The sequence below is a fragment of the Pelecanus crispus genome, chromosome 27 (assembly GCF_030463565.1).
Source record: "Pelecanus crispus isolate bPelCri1 chromosome 27, bPelCri1.pri, whole genome shotgun sequence".
NCBI classification, from domain to species: Eukaryota; Metazoa; Chordata; class Aves; order Pelecaniformes; family Pelecanidae; genus Pelecanus; species Pelecanus crispus.
In genome coordinates, this window is record NC_134669.1 from 1,720,412 (window position 1) to 1,741,132 (window position 20,721).

A 20,721-nucleotide genomic window follows, 5' to 3' on the forward strand; every position below is an offset into this window, starting at 1 on the left:
CGGGCCGGGCTGAGGGGACCGGGCTGGCCTGAGGGTACTGAGCCCGGCTGAAGGGACCGGGCCGGCCTGAGGGACCGGGCTGTGGGGACCGGGCCGGCCTGAGGGGACTGAGCCCGACTGAGGGGAGCGGGCCGGCCTGAGGGGACCGGGCTGAGGGGAACCGGGCCGGGCTGAGGGGACCGGGCCGGGCTGAGGGGACCGGGCTGAGCTGAGGGGACCGGGCTGAGGGGACCGGGGCCGGCCTGAGGGGACTGAGCTGGGCTGAGGGGACCGGGCCGGGCTGAGGGGACCGGGCCGGCCTGAGGGGACCGGGCCGGCCTGAGGGGACCGAGCTGGGCTGAGGGGACCGGGCCGGCCTGAGGGGACTGAGCCCGACTGAGGGGAGCGGGACGGCCTGAGGGGACCGTCCCGGGCTGAGGGAACCGAGCCGGGCTGAGGGGACCGGGAGGGGCTGAGGGGACCGACCCGGGCTGAGGAGGACCTGGACGGCCCGAGGGTGCCGGGCAGGGCGGAGGCGGGGGGTGTGAGGAGACCCCGGTGAGGGGAGCGGAGCGGGGCGGGCGATGGCGGAGCCGCTGCTGCGGCGGGACCTTCTCCCGCCTGAGGGGCCGCGACCGGCCGCGCGGGAAGAAGTCGGAGGCCAAGGAGAGAGGTACGGACCCCCCGCCCCGGGGAAGGGACCCCACAGCCCCAGGAAGGGGACCCAATACCCTGGGGTCCCTCCTGCCCCCCCCCCAGGAAGGGTCACCCCCCCGAGGAAGGGGGCCCCCCAACCCAAGGAAGGGACCCCCATCACCCTGGGGACACTCCTGCCCCCCCCCAGGAAGGGACACCCCCCGAGGAAGGGGGCCCGCCAACCCAAGGAAGGGACCCCCATCACCCTGGGGACACTCCTGCCCCCCCCCCAGGAAGGGGACAACCCCCGAGGAAGGGACCCCCCATCACACTGGGGACCCCTCCTGCCCCCCCCCAAGGAAGGGACACCCCCCGAGGAAGGGACCCCCATCACCCCGGGGACCCTCCTGCCCCCACCAAGGAAGGGACACCCCCCGAGGAAGGGACCCCCCATCACCCCGGGGTCCCCTCCTGCCCCCCCCCAAGGAAGGGACACCCCCGGAGGAAGGGGACCCCCATCACCCCGGGGTCCATCCTGCCCCCCCCAGGAAGGGACACCCCCCGAGGAAGGGACCCCCCCAACCCAAGGAATGGACCCCCATCACCCTGGGGACACTCCTGCCCCCCCCAGGAAGGGACACCCCCTGAGGAAGGGACCCCCCATCACCTTGGGGACCCTCCTGCCCCCCCCCAAGGAAGGGTCACCCCCCGAGGAAGGGACCCCCCAACCCAAGGAATGGACCCCCATCACCCCGGGGTCCTTCCTGCCCCCCCCAAGGAAGGGACACCCCCCGAGGAAGGGACCCCCCAACCCAAGGAATGGACCCCCATCACCCCGGGGTCCTTCCTGCCCCCCCCAAGGAAGGACACCCCCCGAGGGAGGACCCCCCAACCCACGGAAGGGACCCCCATCATCCTGGGGGACTCTCCTGACCCCACCAAGGAAGGGACACCCCCCCGAGGAAGGGGACCCCCATCACCCTGGGGACCCTCCTGCCCCCCCCCAAGGAAGGGACACCCCCCCGAGGAAGGGGCCCGCCAACCCCAAGGAAGGGACCCCCATCACCCTGGGGACCCTCCTGCCCCCCCCAAGGAAGGGACACCCCCCCGAGGAAGGGGCCCGCCAACCCAAGGAAGGGACCCCCATCACCCTGGGGACACTCCTGCCCCCCCCCCCAGGAAGGGACACCCCCCCGAGGAAGGGACCCCCCAACCCAAGGAAGGGACCCCCATCATCCTAGGGACCCTCCTGCCCCCCCCCCCCCAAGGAAGGGACACCCCCCAAGGGCAGGGACACCCCCCAAGGCAGGGACCCCCATCACCCTGGGGACACTCCTGCCCCCATCAAGGAAGGGACACCCCCCGAGGAAGGGACCCCCCAACCCAAGGAAGGGGCCCCCATCACCCTGGGGACCCTCCTGCCCCCCCCCCCAGGAAGGGTCACCCCCCGAGGAAGGGACCCCCCAACCCAAGGAAGGGACCCCCATCACCCCGGGGACCCTCCTGCCCCCCCCCAGGAAGGGACACCCCCCCGAGGAAGGGGCCCCCCAACCCAAGGAAGGGACCCCCATCACCCTGGGGACACTCCTGCCCCCCCCAAGGAAGGGACACCCCCCGAGGAAGGGGCCCCCCAACCCAAGGAAGGGACCCCCCATCACCCTGGGGTCCTTCCTGCCCCCCACTAAGTAAGGGATCCCTCAAGGAAGGGACTGTACTAGCACCCCAGGGTCCCTCCTAACCCCACCCCCAGGAAGGGACCCCTCCCCAAGGAAGGGACCCCCATCACCCTGGGGTCCCTCCTGCCCCCCACCCCTAAGCAAGGGACCTCTCAAGGAGGGGACCCCCCCCTAGCACCCCAGGGTCCCTCCTCACTCCCCCTAAGGAAGGGACCCCCATCACCCTGGGGTCCTTCCTGCCCCCCACTAAGTAAGGGACCCCTCAAGGAAGGGACTGCCCTAGCACCCCAGGGTCCCTCCTCACCCCCCCCAGAAAGGGACCCCTCCCCAAGGAAGGGACCCCCATCACCCTGGGGACCCTCCTGCCCTGGATCCTGGGGGTCTGTGGGGTGACACATGGGGGGGGAGGGGCACCCTGCTGTGGGTGCAGAGGGATTGGGGTGCACACAGCAGGGGAGTTTGGGGTGCACAAGGCAGAGGGGTGCAGGGGAGATTGGGGTGCACAAGTTGGAAGGACCTGGGGCGGAGGAGGGGCACAAATGAACCCCGGGGGGGGTGCAGGGAATTGGGGTGCACTATTGGGAGCACCCCCCTGTATGCATGAACCAGGGGGTTCGGGGCGGGGGGGGGCACGGCCCTGCCTTGCGGCACAGAGCCAGGGGACACGGGCAGAGCCGCCCCCGTCCCCGTTGGGGTGCAGTCCTGTCACTTTTGGGGTGCAGAGGGGTCCGGCTGTGCCCCCCCCACCCCCTGCCGGGGCTCCCCCTGCCCGCGCCAGGGCGATGGGAATGCGGCCGCGGGTCCGGCCGGCAGTAAACAACCGGAAATCCCGCTTGGCAAGGGGCTGTGTGCAGCTGCCTGCGCCTGCCCGCCGCCCCGGCACAACCGGCACGGGGAAGCGGGGGGTCCTGTCTGGGACCGCAACGGATTCAGGGTGAGGGCGGTGGGTGGCCTGGCAAGATGCTCAGGGTGGTGGTGGGGACACGAGAGAGGTCCCCCGTGTCCCGGTGCGCTCCCCCTTGGAGTTTTGGGGACCCCTGCGCTCAGCCCGGTTCTTTTCCTTCCTCCTGCAGAGCATCCCCCACCGAGCCCTGATTCTCCGGTGGACCCCGAGGCAGCATCAGTGGAGCCGGTGCCGGCGGCATCCCGCAAACAGAACTGGGCCCGTTTCTCCTGCGGCGGCCGCGACGAGCGGCGGCCGCTGCCTCACAAAACCTCCCCGGATCCGACGGACACCAGCGAGCCAGACCCTGCCACCAGCAGCCCCCGGCCCGGCATCGAGCATCCCGGCGAGGAAGACGTGGAGCCAGCGGAGGAAGCCGAGGCGGTGAACAGCTCTGGGGAGCTGGGTGGTCCTGGTAGGAGCCCCGGGCACGGTGCCTACCTGCAGAGCTTAGAGCGGAGCAGCCGGCACTGGGTGCTGTCATCGGTGAAGGGACCAGGGCTGGATGAGCCGGGCGGTGGAGCCGAGGCGGATGCCAGCGCTGCCGGCAGCGAGGGTGAGATCTGGTACAACCCCATCCCTGAAGATGAGGACCCCCAGCCTGGGAGCTCCTGGAAGATGGGGAGCGGAGGGAGCCGCGACGCCGAGAGGGGCCGTGGTGGGGAGTCACCCCCGAAGACGGGTAGGGAAGACCCCACCCAGGGCAGTTTGGGGACGACGGAGAGCTCCGGACCCCGCAACGGCAAGGCCCCGGCGCTGCCCATGGCTGGCCGAGGAGAGGAGCTGGGAGCCGGCAGGACCCAGGCTTGCGGTGAGGGGCGGCACACGGCTCCGTGTTGGGGAGAGGTGGGAGAGTGGTGGCCCCCGGTCCCCCACAGCCCCTGTCCTCCTGTCACCCCTCCAGGAGAGTGTCCCCGTGAGGTTTCCTGGACCCTGTGGTCCCCAAACCTGATGGTCCCTGTCCCCTGTGTCCCCTGGACCCTGTGGTCCCCAGCCCCAATGGTGCCTGTCCCCAGTGTCCCACAAGAACCCATGGTCCCTGTCCCCAAAGATGTCTCCTGGACCCCACAGTCCCCATCCCTTCCCCATCCCCCAGAGAGTGTCCCCAGGACCCCACAGTCCCTGTCCCCACCCCAAGGGAGCATCCCCAGCACCCCACAGTCCCTGTTTCCCATCCCCCAGAGAGTGTCCCCAGGACCCCACAGTCCCTGTCCCCATCCTAGGACAGTGTCCCCAGGACCCCACAGTCCCTGTCCCCACCCCAAGGGAGCATCCCCAGCACCCCACAGTCCCTGTCCGCTCCCCATCCCTCAGAGAGTGTCCCCAGGACCCCACAGTCCCTGTCCCCATCCTAGGACAGTGTCCCCAGGACCCCACAGTCCCTGTCCCCACCCCAAGGGAGCATCCCCAGCACCCCACAGTCCCTGTCCGCTCCCCATCCCTCAGAGAGTGTCCCCAGGACCCCACAGTCCCTGTCCCCACCCCAGGACAGTGTCCCCAGGACCCCACAGTCCCTGTCCCCACCCCAGGGGAGTGTCCCCAGGACCCCACAGCCCCTGTCCCTTCCTCATCTCCCAGGACAGTGTCCCCCAGACCCCACAGCTCCCATCCTTTGCCCATCCCACAGGATGTTGTCCCCCCCAGACCCTACAGTCCCCATCCCCCAGAACAGTGTCCCCCAGACCCCACCACCAACTTCCCATCCCACAGGACCCTCCCTCCGCCCCCTGTCCCCCAAGAACCCATGGTCCCTGTCCCCAAAGATGTCTCCTGGACCCCACAGGCCCCATCCCTTCCCCATCCCCCAGGAGAGTGTCCCCCGAGCAGCCCCGTCCCACCCAGGCTTCCCAGTACCCCCCCAGGCACCCGCTCACCCCATTTTTCCCCCCCCTGCAGGGAAGATGCCAATCCCATGCGTGAGCTCGGGGACGGGGCTGACCACCCCCTCGCCCCCCGCCAGCCCCAAGAAGAGCCGTTCGCTCAACAAGGTGAAATCTCCGGGTACCGTTCGTCGCCTCTCCATGAAGATGAAGAAGCTGCCAGAACTACGGAGGAAGCTGAGCCTACGCAGCCCCCGGCCCCGGGGCCAAGAGGGTGGCACCTCGCCCTCCGAAACCCGCAAAGAATCCAGCAACGTCATCAGCCGCTACCACCTAGACAGCAGCGTGGCTTCACAGCCGGGGCTGCCGCGAGCCAAAGCAGCCGGCAAAGGCGGCTACTTGAGCGATGGCGACTCCCCGGAGCTGCCGGCTAAAGCCGGGGCGTGTGCCGAACCGGAGGATGGGGAAAACGGGCTGGACGTGGGCGCTTTCCGCCCCTACAGCTGCGGGGAGACGCCGCCGCGGTGCGGGCAGCACATCTCCGGGCTGGTGAGCGTTCACCTCCACGGCGTACGGGACCTGAAGCCGCCGCGGGCCGAAGCCCGGGAGGTTTTCTGCGTGTTGCAGGTGGACGCGGCCAACCGGGCTCGCACGGCTTTGCTGCCCTGCAAGACAGCGTTCCTCGGCCTCAACCATACCTTCAACCTGGAGCTGGAGGGTGCCCGGCACCTCAAGGTCATCGTCTTCTCCTGGGATCCCACCTCCTGCCGCAACCGCCTCTGCTGCCACGGCACCGTGGTCCTGCCCCACATCTTCAGAGGTACGGCCGGGTGGTGGGGTCGGTTTGGGGGTTTGGCGACTCGGCACCCCGTTGACGGCACCGCTCGGCTCCGCAGGTTGCCGGGCCCAGCAGCTGGCGGTGCGGCTGCAACCTCGCGGCGTCCTCTACTCCAAATTCACCTTGGTGGAGCAATGGGACAGTCCCGGTGAGCGGGAACCCCGTGTTTTCGGCGTGGAGCTGGGTCAGCTGGTGGAGAGGGAGAAGACGGCCACCAAGGTGCCCCTGCTCATTCAGAAATGCGTGGCCGAGATAGAGAAACGAGGGCTGAAGGTGAGCAGGGACTTACGGTGACAACTACAGGGGGTGGATGAACCCCCCCTGCCCCAAACCATGGTGACGGTGTCCCCGTTTGCAGGTTGTGGGGTTGTACCGGCTCTGCGGCTCGGCCGCTGTCAAGAAGGAGCTTCGCGACGCTTTTGAGAGGGACAGCGCAGCCGTGATGCTCTCGGAGCAGCTCTACCCCGACATCAACGTCATCACGGGTGGGTGCTCATCCCTGGGGGGTTGCCGCTGCAGCTCCTGGCGCATCCCACGGCACCACGCTGATCTCCGCTCCACGTCCTCTCGCCTGCAGGGATCCTCAAGGATTATCTGCGGGAGCTGCCCACGCCGCTCATCACCCCCACGCTCTACCACGTCGTACTGGAGGCCATGGCCAAGCGACCCCCCCGGACCCCTCCAGGAGAGCAGGACGCTGTCGCCCTGCTCAACTGCCTGCCTGACGTCGAGAAGGTGGGTGCCCAGCGCCGAAAATGTGGTGCCCAACTGCAGGAAGGGATTAGGGGGGGGGGATCCCATTGCCACTCAGCCCCAGGGTCTCCCCTATCCCAAGTCACCGCTGCAGATGGGCCTTATTTATCGACCTGCGGCACATGCAACGGGGTGCGTCTTCAGTGTCACCTCCCTCCTCGGGACTACCCAACTGTGTCCAGTTTTGGGCCCCTCAGTACCAGAAGGACATTGAGGTGCTGAAGTGTGGCCAGAGAAGGGCAACGGAGCTGGGGAAAGCTTTGGAGAACAAATCCAGTGAGGAGCAGCTGAGGGAGCTGGGGTTGGTTGGTCTGGAGAAGAGGGGGCTGAGGGGAGACCTCATCGCTCTCCCCAACTCCTTGACAGGAGGGGGTAGGGAGGGGGGTGGGCTCTTCTCCCAAGGAACAAGCAATGGGACGAGAGGAAATGGCCTCAAGCTGCGCCAGGGGAGGTTTAGATTGGATATTAGGAAAATTTCTTCACGGAAAGAGCGGTCAAGCGTTGGAAGGGGCTGCCCAGAGAGGTGGGGGAGTCCCCAGCCCTGGAGGGGTTCAAAAACCGGGCAGAGGTGGCACTGGGGGCCATGGTTTAGTGGCCATGGGGTGTTGGGGTGACGTTGGGCTGATGATCTGAGAGCTCCTGTCCAACCTTAGCCATTCCTGGTCTGACTTCATGGAAAAATGATCCAAGCCAGGAACATGAAATTATGGCTCTGCCCTTAAGTGGTTTGGTGGTGGGCTTGGCAGTGTCAGGTCAATGGTTGGACTGGGTGATCTTCAAGGTCTTTGCCAACCTCAACGATGCCATGATTCGATGAATATCTAAGCATTTGTTTCCACCTCTGCATTCACTGTGGGCCTCGGTCCTGGTGACATCAGGGACCGTCCGCAGCCAAATCCCCTGGGGCGATTCCCCTCGGCTCTGTTTGGTGGGGTGTGGGACAAGGGGGTGGCATCAGAGGACGTTCCCCACTGAGGCCACCTCGTGTCCCCCCCAGGCCACGCTGACACGGCTCCTGGACCACCTCAGCCTGGTGGCCTCCTTCCACGATTTCAACCGCATGAACTCACAGAACATCGCCGTCTGCTTCGGACCCGTCCTGCTCACCCAGAACCAGGAGCCCCGACGTTCCAGCACCGGTACCGGCACCGGCAACCGTAGCTACGTCCACTGCGAGGACATTGCCAGCGCCGTTGACTTCAAGAGGCACATCGAGGTGCTGCACTACCTGCTGCAGGCCTGGCCGGGTGAGCGGGGTGGGGGGGGGGGACACCTGCATCCCCCCCACTTTGGGTGGGGGGCTCTTTGCACAGCCACCATCGGTGGCAGCTGATCTGGGGGGCTGTGACCGCCCCCATCGTGTGCCACCATCCCCAGGAGCTGCTCCAGGAGTCTGTGACCCCCATTGGCTGCTTTTGGGGGTCCCCCCCAGCCCCGGTGGGGGGTCTGTGATCCCCTTGTGGCTTCCCCACAGGCCGTGACCCCCAAATTGCTGCTGCCCCCCCCCCCCCCCATTCCCGGTAGCTGGACTGGGGTTCCCCCCCACAATCTCCAGCAGAAGTCTGGGGTCCCCCCCACTTTTCGGTGGCTGCTCCGTGGGCCTCAGCCCCACCCATCCGCCGCAGGGTTCCCCATTCCCAGCAAAAGCTCCATGACCCCCCCGTTTTCTCAACCCCAACAAACCTCCCGTTGACACCCACCCCTGCCTTTACCGCTCTCTCTGCAGCCCCCCGCTTGGCCCCGACCCCCCAACTTTGGGAAGGGGCGCAGCCCGGTTGCCCGCAGCAGCAACGGGGGCCACCGTTGCGACTGGACCTGCTGGAGAGCGCGGTGGTGGCCCGTCACCGGCCCCGAGGACCGGAGAGCCCCCCAAGCAACCGCTACGCCGGCGACTGGAGCATCTGCGACCACCAATTCCTACTGGTACCCGGCCGGGCCGGCGACGCCGACTACGACGAGGTGGCGGCCGGTGACGGCGAGAGCGGGGTGCCGGCGCGGCGGTCCCCGCACCCGCGGACCCTCTTCGTGGCCGATTTTGCGCTGGGCGAGGAGCCCGAGGCGCCCTTCGGCCCCTGCCTCAACCTCAAGGACTTCGACGCGCTCATCCTCGACCTCGAGCGGGAGCTCGCCAAGCAGATCAACGTCTGCCTGTGAGTCCGACGCCAACGCCGGTACCGGTGCCAATACCGGTGACAATGACACCACCGATGCCGATACCGGTGCTGATGCCGCCACCGGTGCGAGAGCGACCAAAAAAAAGCAGCACTTGCCTCTAGTTGCCTTCGATTTGCACAGCGCCGAGCAGGAGGGACCCCGACAGCGAGGGTGATGCCGCCTTCGGTGAGCAGGGGGGGCGGCTCCCCCAAAAAAAGCCCCGGCTCCGGTTTCTGCCCCTCCTCGGTGGTTTTTTTTTTGGGGTGGGCAGAAGAGGGACGCCGGGCTCGGTGCCTCTTCCTCGGCTTTTTTTTTTTTTTTTTTTTATATTTTACATGGCCAAATTTTGCCCTCAAGTGCCTGTTCGCCCCCTTCTCCTTTCCCTGGTGGCCCCCCGAGGCTGCCCGTGCCCCCACCCCAAAAAAAAAAAAAGAAAAAAAAAAGAAATCAGTATTAGGAAATATTGACAAGGGTCCATGACCTCCATTGCTCAGGCTGGTGGGGGGCTGCCCCCCACGCTCCCCAAAACCCCTTTCCCTGCTGCATGTGCACCCCAAAAAGGGCACTGGGGCTCCCTCCTGCCACCCGTGCCCAGCCTGGGTGGCAGCAGGGACCCCCCCCCACCCTCTCTGGGGGGCCCCCCCCTTATTTTTTTAGCTCCCCCCCGCCAAAGGGGGGGTTGCTACCGGTACGGGAGCGCTGAGCTTTATTTATTACTCGAGCTTCGTGTGCGTGTGTGTGCATGGATGGACGGTGGATGCCGTCACCGCAGCCTGCAACAACGACAAAAAAAACCCCTTTTTACCCCCAAAATAAACCCACTGCCAGTGTTACGGCGGAGGGGGGGGCTCCCCAAAAATCTGTCCCCCCCTCCCCAAAACCAGCCTTGCTCAGTATTAGCCTTAAAGGAACCAGCTGAATGTGAAACCACCGGCCCTGGCCAGGCCGAGCCACCAGTGTTAAAACGCCCGGGCAGGGGGTGCAGGCAGGCTTGGGGGGGGGTGACAAAGCTGTCCCCTGTCCCCCCCCTGGGGTGGCCTGACCCCCCCCTCGCCCTGCCACTGCCTTGTCACCATCACCAGCAATAAATGACACAAGCTGCACTCGCCGGCGGGCTTTGTGCGTGTGTTGGCGCGACGCTGTCCCCACAAAGCGCGGGGAGGGGGGGTGACAGTCCCCAAAATGTCACTTAGGGGGTCCCCAGGGTGTTGGCACCCAAACTGATGGCACGGGACGGTGGGCGCGGGCACTCTGCTGCTTTATTGTCGGGGGGACGCAGTCATCCCCTGGGATGGGACACAGCACCGGTGTCACCCAAAAACATCCCTGTCCCCACTGCTGGGGACGCGGGCGGGACATTTTGGGGACACCGTCCCTAGACGGAGATGGAGCCGTCACGGAAGTCGGTTTTGCCGATGAGGGCGTTGATGAGGACGGGGTGGCCTTGGCGGCACGCATCCTGCGCAGCGCGGAGGACGGTGTCCAGCCGCTCACGGTCCGGGCGACCCACCACAAAGCCTTTGCCACCCAGAGCTTCGGCCACCGCGTGGTAGTCTGTAGGGAGGGGACAAGGGTGGTGGCCCTGTCACCTCCATGGGAATGGTTTGATATTGGGGTGATACAGGGTCACCGGGCACGGCGCGGTGTGGGGGGACACTGGGCTACCGAGCTCCGTCCTCCCCGAGGTGACACAGTGCCACCAGGCATGGCCTGACCAGGGTGACACGGTGCCACCAAACATGGCCTGATCCTCCCAAGGGTGACACGGTGCCACCAGGCATAGCCTGACCAAGGTGACACAGTGCCACCAAAGATGGCCCGATCCTCCCAAGGGTGACACAGTGCCACCAGGCATGGCCTGACCAGGGTGACATGATGGCCCGATCCTCCCAAGGGTGACACGGTGCCACCAGGCATGGCCTGACCAAGGTGACACGGTGCCACCAAAGATGGCCCGATCCTCCCAAGGGTGACACGGTGCCACCAGACATGGCCTAACCCGGGTGACACGATGGCCCGATCCTTCCAAGGGTGACACGGTGCCACCAGACATGGCCTGACCAGGGTGACACAGTGCCACCAGACATGGCCTGACCAGGGTGACACGGTGCCACCAAAGATGGCCCGATCCTCCCAAGGGTGACACGGTGCCACCAGGCGTGGCCTGACCAAGGTGACACGGTGCCACCAAAGATGGCCCGATCCTCCCAAGGGTGACACGGTGCCACCAGACATGGCCTAACCAGGGTGACACGATGGCCCGATCCTTCCAAGGGTGACACGGTGCCACCAGACATGGCCTGACCAGGGTGACACGGTGCCACCAAAGATGGCCTGATCCTCCCAAGGGTGACACGGTGCCACCAGGCGTGGCCTGACCAAGGTGACACGGTGCCACCAAAGATGGCCCGATCCTCCCAAGGGTGACACGGTGCCACCAGACATGGCCTAACCAGGGTGACACGATGGCCCGATCCTTCCAAGGGTGACACGGTGCCACCAGACATGGCCTGACCAGGGTGACACGGTGCCACCAAAGATGGCCTGATCCTCCCAAGGGTGACACGGTGCCACCAGGCGTGGCCTGACCAGGGTGACACGGTGCCACCAAACATGGCCCAATCCTCCCAAGGGTGACACGGTGCCACCAGGCATGGCCTGACCAGGGTGACACGATGGCCCAATCCTCCCAAGGGTGACACGGTGCCACCAGGCATAGCCTGATCCTGGAGGCGAGGTGGCCACCGATGGTCACCTGATGGACCTGCTGGTCCCCAAAGCAACGTGATGCCACCAGCCGTGGCCTGATCCTCCCCAGAGCAACGTGGTGACACCTGGCACGGCTCAGCCTACCCCGGGGTGACGCAGTGCCACGGGGCACGACTCAATCCAGGGTGACACGATGCCACCAGGCACAGCTTGAGCCACCCCAAGGTGTCACGATGCCACCAGGCATGGCTCAATCCACCCTCGGATGACGCGGGGTCACCCGGGTGTCCCCAAATCTGGGGACGGAGCGGGGGACACAGCGCTCACCCAGGTACTCGAGGCCACACGCCACGTTGCTGCCCAGCAAAGCCACTTGCTCCCGGGCAATCTGGCTCCAGCACGCGTCGTTGCCCACCAGCGCGATGACCGGCGTCTGTAGGGGACAAAAGGGCCACCGGTGACACCCTGGCATGGGGACCAGACCCCATTTCCCAACCCCCCGCCGCCACCTCACCCTATTTTTGGCACCATCTCACCTTGTGCCGCACGAAGGTGTCAAACTCCATCAAGCTGTAGCCCAGCGAGCCGTCACCGTAGAGGACCCAAACCTAGCGCCGGCGAAAAGGACAAACCCCCATGAGGCCACGCGGGTCGGCAACGGTGGCCGCCGTCCCCACCGGCCACCGCGTCCCCCGTACCTCCGCGTCAGGACGGCAGAGCTTGGCGCCGAGCGCGAACCCTCCGCCAACTCCCAACGTGCCGAAAGCTCCTGCGGAGACAACGGCCGGTGGCGTCACCCGCGTGTGTCCCCCTACGGTGACAGCGTGCCGGGGGACGGTGGCGGTCGTTACCGGGGTCCAGCCAGGCGAGGGGACGTCGGGGACGGACGATGTAGGCGGCGGTGCCCACGAAGTCCCCGCCGTCAGCTACGAGGAGGCTCTCGGCGGGCAGCAGCGCATCCAGGCGGTACAGCAGGTCCAGGGGGTTCAGGTGTTGCGCGGTGGGGGTGGCTGCCTTCTCCCTTTTTGGGGGAGACCCCCCCGCCCCGGGTGGGGGAAAGGTGGGTGGGATCCCCCAAAGAACGGGGGTGGGACCCCCCCAGCTGGAAATGGGCTGGGATCCCCCAAGGACTGGGAATGGGGACGTCCTGGAGTTGGAAATGGGTTGGGATCCCCCAAAGAATGGGGATGGGAGACCCCCGGTTGGAAAGGGGTTGGGATCCCCCAAGGACTGGGAATGGGGACGTCCTGGAGTTGGAAATGGGTTGGGATCCCCCAAAGAATGGGGATGGGAGACCCCCGGTTGGAAAGGGGTTGGGATCCCCCAAGGACTGGGAATGGGGACGTCCTGGAGTTGGAAATGGGTTGGGATCCCCCAAAGAATGGGGATGGGAGACCCCCGGTTGGAAAGGGGTTGGGATCCCCCAAGGACTGGGAATGGGGACGTCCTGGAGTTGGAAATGGGTTGGGATCCCCCAAAGAATGGGGATGGGAGACCCCCGGTTGGAAAGGGGTTGGGATCCCCCAAGGACTGGGAATGGGGACGTCCTGGAGTTGGAAATGGGTTGGGATCCCCCAAAGAATGGGGATGGGAGACCCCCGGTTGGAAAGGGGTTGGGATCCCCCAAGGACTGGGAATGGGGACGTCCTGGAGTTGGAAATGGGTTGGGATCCCCCAAAGAATGGGGATGGGAGACCCCCGGTTGGAAAGGGGTTGGGATCCCCCAAGGACTGGGAATGGGGACGTCCTGGAGTTGGAAAGGGGTTGGGATCCCCCAAGGACTGGGAATGGGAGCCCCCCCAGTTGGAAAGGGGTTGGGATCCCCCAAAGAACGGGGATGGGAGACCCCCGGTTGGAAATGGGTTGGGATCCCCCAAGGACTGGGAATGGGGACGTCCCGGAGTTGGAAATGGGTTGGGATCCCCCAAGGACTGGGAATGGGGACACCCCCCAGTTGGAAATGGGCTGGGATCCCCCAAGGACTGGGAATGGGGACACCCCCCAGTTGGAAATGGGTTGGGATCCCTCAAGGACAGGGAATGGGAGCCCCCCCGTTGGAAATGGGTTGGGATCCCCCAAAGAATGGGGATGGGAGACCCCGGTTGGAAAGGGGTTGGGATCCCCCAAGGACTGGGAATGGGGACACCCGCCATTTGGAAATGGGTTGGGATCCCCCAAGGACTGGGAATGGGAATGTCCTGGAGTTGGAAATGGGTTGGGATCCCCCAAGGACTGGGAATGGGGACACCCCCAAAGAGGCCAAGATCCATGCCCCTCCCTGTCCCCCCTCCTGTCCCCATCCCTGTTCTTGTGCCTGTCCCTGAGCCCATCCCTGTCCCCACCCCTGTCCCCAAGCCTGCGTCCATCCCTGTCCCCATCCTCATCCCCATCCCTGTCCCCATCCTCATCCTCATCCCTGTCTCCACGCCTGCATCCATCCCTGTCCTCATCCTCATCCCTGTCCCCACGCCTGCATCCATCCCTGTCCCCACCCCTGTCCCCAGCCGCGGGCGCTCACCGGTTAGCCTGCTCCTTTTTCCGATCAGCCTCGCGCAGCCCCTCCAGCCAGTCCTTGGGGCAGGCGTAGCCCCGCAGGCTCCGCGCCAACCGCGCCACGAAGGAGGCGGCGTCGCCTGTCGAGAACACCCAACTCATCACACCCCACGCAGCCCATTTCGGGGCCAGGAGAGGGGGGGCAGGGCGTGGCGGGGGGTGGATCTCACCTTGCACAGCGAGCTGAGGTTTCCAGAAGACATCGGAATTGCGGAGGAGCTGCGCCCGGTCCCGGTTAACGGCCACGATGGCGGCACGGCGACCGAAAAGACGCCCGTAGGAGAGGCGAAAATCACAGACGGCGCCTTGGGGATGCACGCGGGGGTGTCAGGATGGGGACGAGGACGCAGCGGGTGTCCCCCGCCGCCCCAACCCCATCCCGGTACCTGCCAGCAGCACCAGGTCGGCGTCGCGGAGGGCGTCGCGGCGGTTCTGGCGCAGGAGGAGGGGGCTGCCGGGGGGGAGAAGCCCCCGCGCCGCACCCCCCAGGTAGCAGGGGATGCCCAGGGCCTCCAGCGCTGCGCTGTGGGTAGGTGGGCGTTAACAGGCACCAAAACTGGCTCGGTTGGGCTCCAAAATGGCTCGGTTTGGCCCCAAAATCAGCTCATTTGGGGCTCCAAATTGGCTTGGTTTGGCCCCAAAAGCTAGCTCTATCAGGGCCCCAAAACTGGCTCAGTTTGACCCAAGACCAGCTTGGTCCAGCCCCCAAAATCGGCTCAGCTGAGCTCAAAAACTCACTCACTCAGGCCCAAATCTGGCTCGTCTGTCCCCAAAGTGCCTGAGCCGTCCCCACACCAGCTCATCTGACCCCAAATCAGCTGATCTGGACCCAAATCCATCTCAGCCGTCCCCAAACGATCTCATCTGTCCCCAAACCTGGCTCAACTGTCCCCAAATCACCTCAGCCGTCCCCAAACCATCTCATCAGACCCCAAATCGGCTGATCTGTCCCCAAACCTGCCTCAACTGTCCCCAAACCGGTTCATCCGTCCCCAAACCTGGCTCAACTGTCCCCAAACCAGTTCATCCATCCCCAAACTGGCTCAACTGTTCCCAAATCACCTCAGCCGTCCCCAAACCATCTCATCAGACCCCAAATTGGCTGATCTGTCCCCAAACCTGCCTCAACTGTCCCCAAACCGGTTCATCCGTCCCCAAACCTGGCTCAACTGTCCCCAAACCAGTTCATCCATCCCCAAACTGGCTCAACTGTTCCCAAATCACCTCAGCCGTCCCCAAACCATCTCATCAGACCCCAAATTGGCTGATCTGTCCCCAAACCTGCCTCAACTGTCCCCAAACCGGTTCATCCGTCCCCAAACCTGGCTCAACTGTCCCCAAACCAGTTCATCCATCCCCAAACTGGCTCAACTGTTCCCAAATCACCTCAGCCGTCCCCAAACCATCTCATCAGACCCCAAATCGGCTGATCTGTCCCCAAACCTGCCTCAACTGTCCCCAAACCGGTTCATCCGTCCCCAAACCTGGCTCAACTGTCCCCAAACCAGTTCATCCATCCCCAAACTGGCTCAACTGTTCCCAAATCACCTCAGCCGTCCCCAAACCATCTCATCAGACCCCAAATTGGCTGATCTGTCCCCAAACCTGCCTCAACTGTCCCAAACCTGTTCATCCGTCCCCAAACCTGGCTCAACTGTCCCCAAACCAGTTCATCCATCCCCAAACTGGCTCAACTGTTCTCAAATCACCTCAGCCGTCCCCAAACCATCTCATCAGACCCCAAATTGGCTGATCTGTCCCCAAACCTGCCTCAACTGTCCCCAAACCGGTTCATCCGTCCCCAAACCTGGCTCAACTGTCCCCAAACCAGTTCATCCATCCCCAAACTGGCTCAGCTGTCCCCAAACCGGCTCGGCAGCCCCCAAATTGGCTCCCACCGTCCCCAAACCAGTTCATCCGTCCCCAAACCAGTTCCCCAAGCCAGTTCCTCCGTCCCCAAAGCGTCTCACCGCAACTCTTCGGCTGGCGTGGGCGGCAGCATGGCCTGGCTGCCCACCAGCACCAGCGGTTTCGTGGCCCGGCTCACCAGCTCTGCGCACCGCTGCACCTGAGACCCAAAACTGCCTCGATCAACCCCAAAACCGGCTTGGTTGGGCATCAAAAACTGGCTAAATCAGCCCCAAAATTTGGTGCCCCTATTTAGGTACCAAAAACTAGCTCAGTCAGCCCCAAAACCGGCTCGGTTGGGCATCAAAAACTGGCTAAATCAGCCCCAAAATTTGGTGCCCCTATTTAGGTACCAAAAACTAGCTCAGTCAGCCCCAAAACCGGCTCAGTTGGGCACCAAAGCCGGCAGGGTTGGCCCCAAAACCCAGCCCTGTCGAACCCCAAAACTGCTTGGCTGAGCCCCGAAACCGGCTCAGCTGAGCCCCGAAACCAGCCCAGTTGGGCCCCAAAACTGGCTTAGTAATCCCCAAAAACCAGCCCAGCTGAACCCCAAATCTGGCTCAGCTGAGCTTCTAAACTGGCTCAGCCATTCCCCAAAAATCAGCTCTGCTGAGCCCCAAAACTGGCTCAGTCAGCCCCAAAAACTGGCCCAGCTGAGCCCCAAAAACTGGCCTAGCTGAGCCCCAAAAACCAGCTCAGCTGAGCCCCAAAACTGGCCCAGCTGAGCCCCAAAACTGGCCCAGCTGAGCCCCCAAAACTGTCTTAGTAATCCCCAAAAATCAGCTTGGCTGAGCCCCAAAACTGGCTCAGTCAGCCCCAGAACGGGCTGATTTAACCCCAAACCCCAGCTCTGCCACACCCCAAACCTACCTCAACCACCCCCCAAACCCATCCCAGTCCCCCCAAAAGCCCCCAGTGCCCCCACCCACAGACACCCCAAAACCCCCAGTCCATGGAGGGGGGGGTCCCCCCAAAACCCACCTCATCCTCGGTGGCCAACGGCACCTGAACGGGCAACGGGGAGACGTCCTGGGGCTCCCAAGCACCCGCAAAGAGATTACGGATGTAGTTTTGGAGGTACCTACCGGGGTGGGGGGCAAGGATATTGGGGTGCTGGGACCCTTTGGGGTGCCAGCAGCACCCTAGGGTGCTCGGGGAGGGGGGGCTGCTGCTCACCACTGCACCACTTTTCCCCGCAGTCCCCGGGCACTTTTGGTGCCGCCGATCTCCTTCTCCACCGTATGGAAGGGGTAGAGGACGTCGATGGGGAGCTCCACGAAGACGGGTCCTACAGGATCGGGGCGCAGGGGGGGACACCCCGCTGTCACCCCCAAACCCACTTCTGGGGATTAAACCCCCCCCAATTCCAACAGCAGCACCCCAAAACGCTGCTGCAAACCACACCGGCTTGACCCGTGACGGCGGGGGGAAAAAAAAAAACACCGCCCAAGCACCCTGGGGGTGCTTTTAGGGTGTCCCCCCTTTATTTTTTACCGGGGGTCCCCGACTGCGCGGTGGCGATGGCTTTGCGGAGGGCGGGGACGATGTCCCGGACGGCGCGCACCGAGACGCACGTTTTGCAGAGTGTCTTGAAGAGCGAGAGCTGGTCGATGTCCTGCAGCGCTCCTCGACCCTGGGGAGATGAGAAAAATGAGCCTTGAACCCCTAAAATGGGGGGGACCCCCCCCCCCCAAAAATGGGCCCGAGAGGGGATATTTTTTGGTCCCTCCCCACCTTCTGCAGCGTGGCGGCTGCTCCCCCGATGAGCAGCAGCGGTGACTCGGCCATCTGGGCGTTCTTGACAGCTGTCACCGTGTTGGTGACGCCAGGACCGGCAGTGACGGCAGCGACGCCGATGCGACCTGCAGGGAATTGGCGGGGTCGGGGTGGGGGGTCCCTCTGCACCCTGATTTTTGGCTGGGGGTTCAGGGCACGCTTGGTTGCTCATCTCGTCGGCACCCAAGTGGCTGAATTAGGTCCAGGGGGAAAAAAATGGGGACAAAACCCACCATGGAGGGACCCCAGACATCCACAAAGTCTTGGAACCCTTCTCAAGTCAACTGGGACCCCACCAAGCTGGGACACCCCAAAATCCTCCATCCTTCGGGGCACGAGAAGGTGTTCGCCATGGGATCACCTTCTCCCTGCTCTATCCACATCAGAGCTGCCAAATTGTCTCCTGGGGAGGGATAAATGGGGACAAAACCCACCATGGAGGGACCCTGGACACCCACAAAGTCTTGGAACCCTTCTTAGCTCAACTGGGACCCCACCAAGCTGGGACACCCCAAAATCCTCCATCCTTCAGGGCAGGAGAAGGTGCCGGCCATGGGATCACCTTCTCCCTGCTCTATCCACATCAGAGCTGCCAAATTGTCTCCTGGGGAGGGATAAATGGGGACAAAACCCACCATGGAGGGACCCTGGACACCCACAAAGTCTTGGAACCCTTCTTAGCTCAACTGGGACCCCACCAAGCTGGGACACCCCAAAATCCTCCCTCCACCAGGGCATCCCCCTCCATATCCGCACCCGAGAGCCTGGAGACGGCATCGGCGGCGAAGACAGCGGTGGCCTCATGCCGGGTGTCCACCACGCGGATGCCCACCTTCTCGCTGGCCACCAAGATGGGCGAGATGTGGCCACCAGCCAGGGCGAAGAGGAAGCGGACGCCGTGTGCCTTCAGCACCTCCGCCACCAGCTCACCGCCGTGCCGGGGGCTTCGGGGGTCCACCTGCACGGTGAGGAGTTCACCGGGAAGATGTGCGCAGCGTCGCCAGCTGCCGAGCCGCCGGCTGGGATCGCTTCAAAAATAGGTGGGTTTTTTGGCAAAAGCGCGGCGTTCTCACCCGTTTCATCCTACCTTATGGCAGAGCTGGTAGAGGAGCCCCAAGCGATACGCCACCCCCAGCAGTGCCACCGCCAGCACCGCCAGCAGCCCAGCACAGGCGCAGCCGATGCCAGCGAGGAGATCCATGGGGATACCGGTGTGCCAGGAGCTGGAAAACGTTGCCGGGATGGAGGGGAAAAAAAAAAACCAAACCATGAGACGGGGTTGCGCTGACCAGGGATGTGCCGAAACCGGCACGGTGCCACCGATCCCAAACCCTGGGATGGCCCCGGGATAGTGGCGGTGAATTGAACCCAGATTAATTAATTGAACCTGGATTAATTGAAGCCGGATTAATTGAACGCAATGAACTGAACTTGGTTTAATCGAACCCGGTTTAACTGAGCCCGGTTTAATTGAGCCCAGTGAATTGAACCCAGTTTAATCAAACCCGCGGAACTGAACCTGGTTTAATTGAACCCAGTTTAATTGAACCTGGCGAACTGAACCCGGTTTAATCGAACCCAGTTTAATTAAACCCAGTGAAATGAACCCAGTTTAACTGAACCCAGTGAATTGAACCCAATTTAATCAAACACGATTCATTGAACCTGGTTTAATCAAACCCAGTTTAACTGAACCTGGTGAATTGAACCCAGTTTAATCGAACCCAATGTATTGAATCCCATGAATTGAACCCAGTTTGATTGAATCCAGTTTAATTGAACCCAATGAATGAATCCGGTGAATTGAACCCAGTTTAACTGAACCCAGTTTAATTGAACCCAGTTTAATCAAACCCAGTTTAATCAAACCCAATGAATGAATCCGGTGAATTGAACCCAGTTTAACTGAACCCAGTTTAATTGAACCCAGTTTAATCAAACCCAGTTTAATCAAACCCAATGAATGAATCCAGTGAATTGAACCCAGTTTAATTGAACCCAGTTTAATCAAACCCAATGAATGAATCTGGTGAATTGAACCCAGTTTAATCCATCCCAGTGAATTGAACCCAGTTTAATCAAACCCAATGAATGAATCCGGTGAATTGAACCCAGTTTAATTGAACCCAGTTTAATCAAACCCAATGAATGAATCCGGTGAATTGAATCCAGTTTAATTGAACCCAGTTTAATCAAACCCAATGAATGAATCCGGTGAATTGAACCCAGTTTAATCAATCCCAATGAATTGAACCCAGTTTAATCGAACCCGGTACCATTTCTCTGGCTCAACCCCGGCGCCAGCCCAAAGCCAGCTCATTTGCATAATTACCACCTAACGAAGGCGTCGGCGGCGCCCTGGCGTCAGTCTGCTGCAATTCTTGGCGCAGGCATAAAGACCTGAGGGGAAGAGGCGGATGATACCAGACCCGGCCTAATTTCCCCCCAAATATGCAGGGTTTTGGCCACTTCCCGCACCCGGAGCGGATTCAGATGCCGGATTTTCTCCTTAAACCCCAATTTCCCCCTTTTGGGGCTTAAAATAAAATGGGCAGGGGGGGTGGTACAGCTCGCCAGCAGCAAATGCAAGAGTGAAGTGGGGCAAAAAAGGCTCAAATTGGGCAAAATAATCCCATTTAGGGGGCGGGTTTGGGGTTTGGCGTGTGTCGTCCCCCTCCCACCCAGGGCGGTGGTACCTGCGGGGGGACGGTGAGGTGATGACGGGTCCCTGTGGCAAAGGGGACAAGCTCAGTCCTGGGTTTTCGACCCCGTTTTGGCTGCTCCGCTGGTTCCTTGTCCCCTCTGTCCTCACGGCCACCCCTGTCCTTATGGTCACCCGCTCCCCCCCTCCATGGCCACCCTGTCCCTGCTGTCCCCCCCCATGTCCCTGCTGTCCCCCCCCATGGCACTCCTGTCCCTGCTGTCCCCCCCATGGCACTCCTGTCCCTCCTGTCCCCCCCCATGGCCACCCTGTCC

At 63.3% G+C, this 20,721-nt stretch overlaps 2 protein-coding genes across 2 annotated transcripts; one reads left to right on the forward strand and one right to left on the reverse strand.

The window, feature by feature from the left end:
* The first annotated feature begins 563 nt into the window (after positions 1-563).
* On the forward strand, positions 564-8,799 carry SYDE1 (synapse defective Rho GTPase activating protein 1). The gene is given in 9 exon segments (XM_075725223.1): positions 564-587; positions 589-652; positions 3,365-4,045; positions 5,131-5,874; positions 5,951-6,165; positions 6,251-6,377; positions 6,470-6,627; positions 7,643-7,892; positions 8,372-8,799. Coding segments are annotated over 9 exon segments (2,691 nt in total).
* Positions 8,800-10,174: 1,375 nt separating this feature from the next.
* On the reverse strand, positions 10,175-20,094 carry HACL2 (2-hydroxyacyl-CoA lyase 2). The gene is made up of 16 exons (XM_075725226.1): positions 20,078-20,094; positions 18,833-18,968; positions 18,502-18,703; positions 17,704-17,831; positions 17,464-17,602; positions 17,146-17,257; positions 16,951-17,050; positions 16,032-16,129; positions 14,448-14,584; positions 14,232-14,366; positions 14,027-14,141; positions 12,360-12,529; positions 12,207-12,277; positions 12,045-12,116; positions 11,836-11,941; positions 10,175-10,353 (listed from the first exon to the last, which is right to left on the reverse strand). The coding sequence occupies exons 2-16, from the start codon at positions 18,944-18,946 to the stop codon at positions 10,175-10,177; spliced, it is 1,878 nt and encodes a 625-aa protein (XP_075581341.1). The 5' UTR covers positions 18,947-18,968; positions 20,078-20,094.
* Positions 20,095-20,721: the final 627 nt, after the last annotated feature.

Bases quoted from the DNA above. Each gene is read 5' to 3' on its own strand.
- HACL2 (XM_075725226.1), bottom strand. From the start codon at position 18,946: ATGGATCTCCTCGCTGGCATCGGCTGCGCCTGTGCTGGGCTGCTGGCG. The intron at 17,258-17,463 runs GTAAAAAATAAA...CCGATCCTGTAG, and splicing joins CGCGCAGTCGGGGACCCCCG to GACCCGTCTTCGTGGAGCTC. The intron at 14,142-14,231 runs GTGAGATCCACC...TGTTCTCGACAG, and splicing joins ACCTCAGCTCGCTGTGCAAG to GCGACGCCGCCTCCTTCGTG.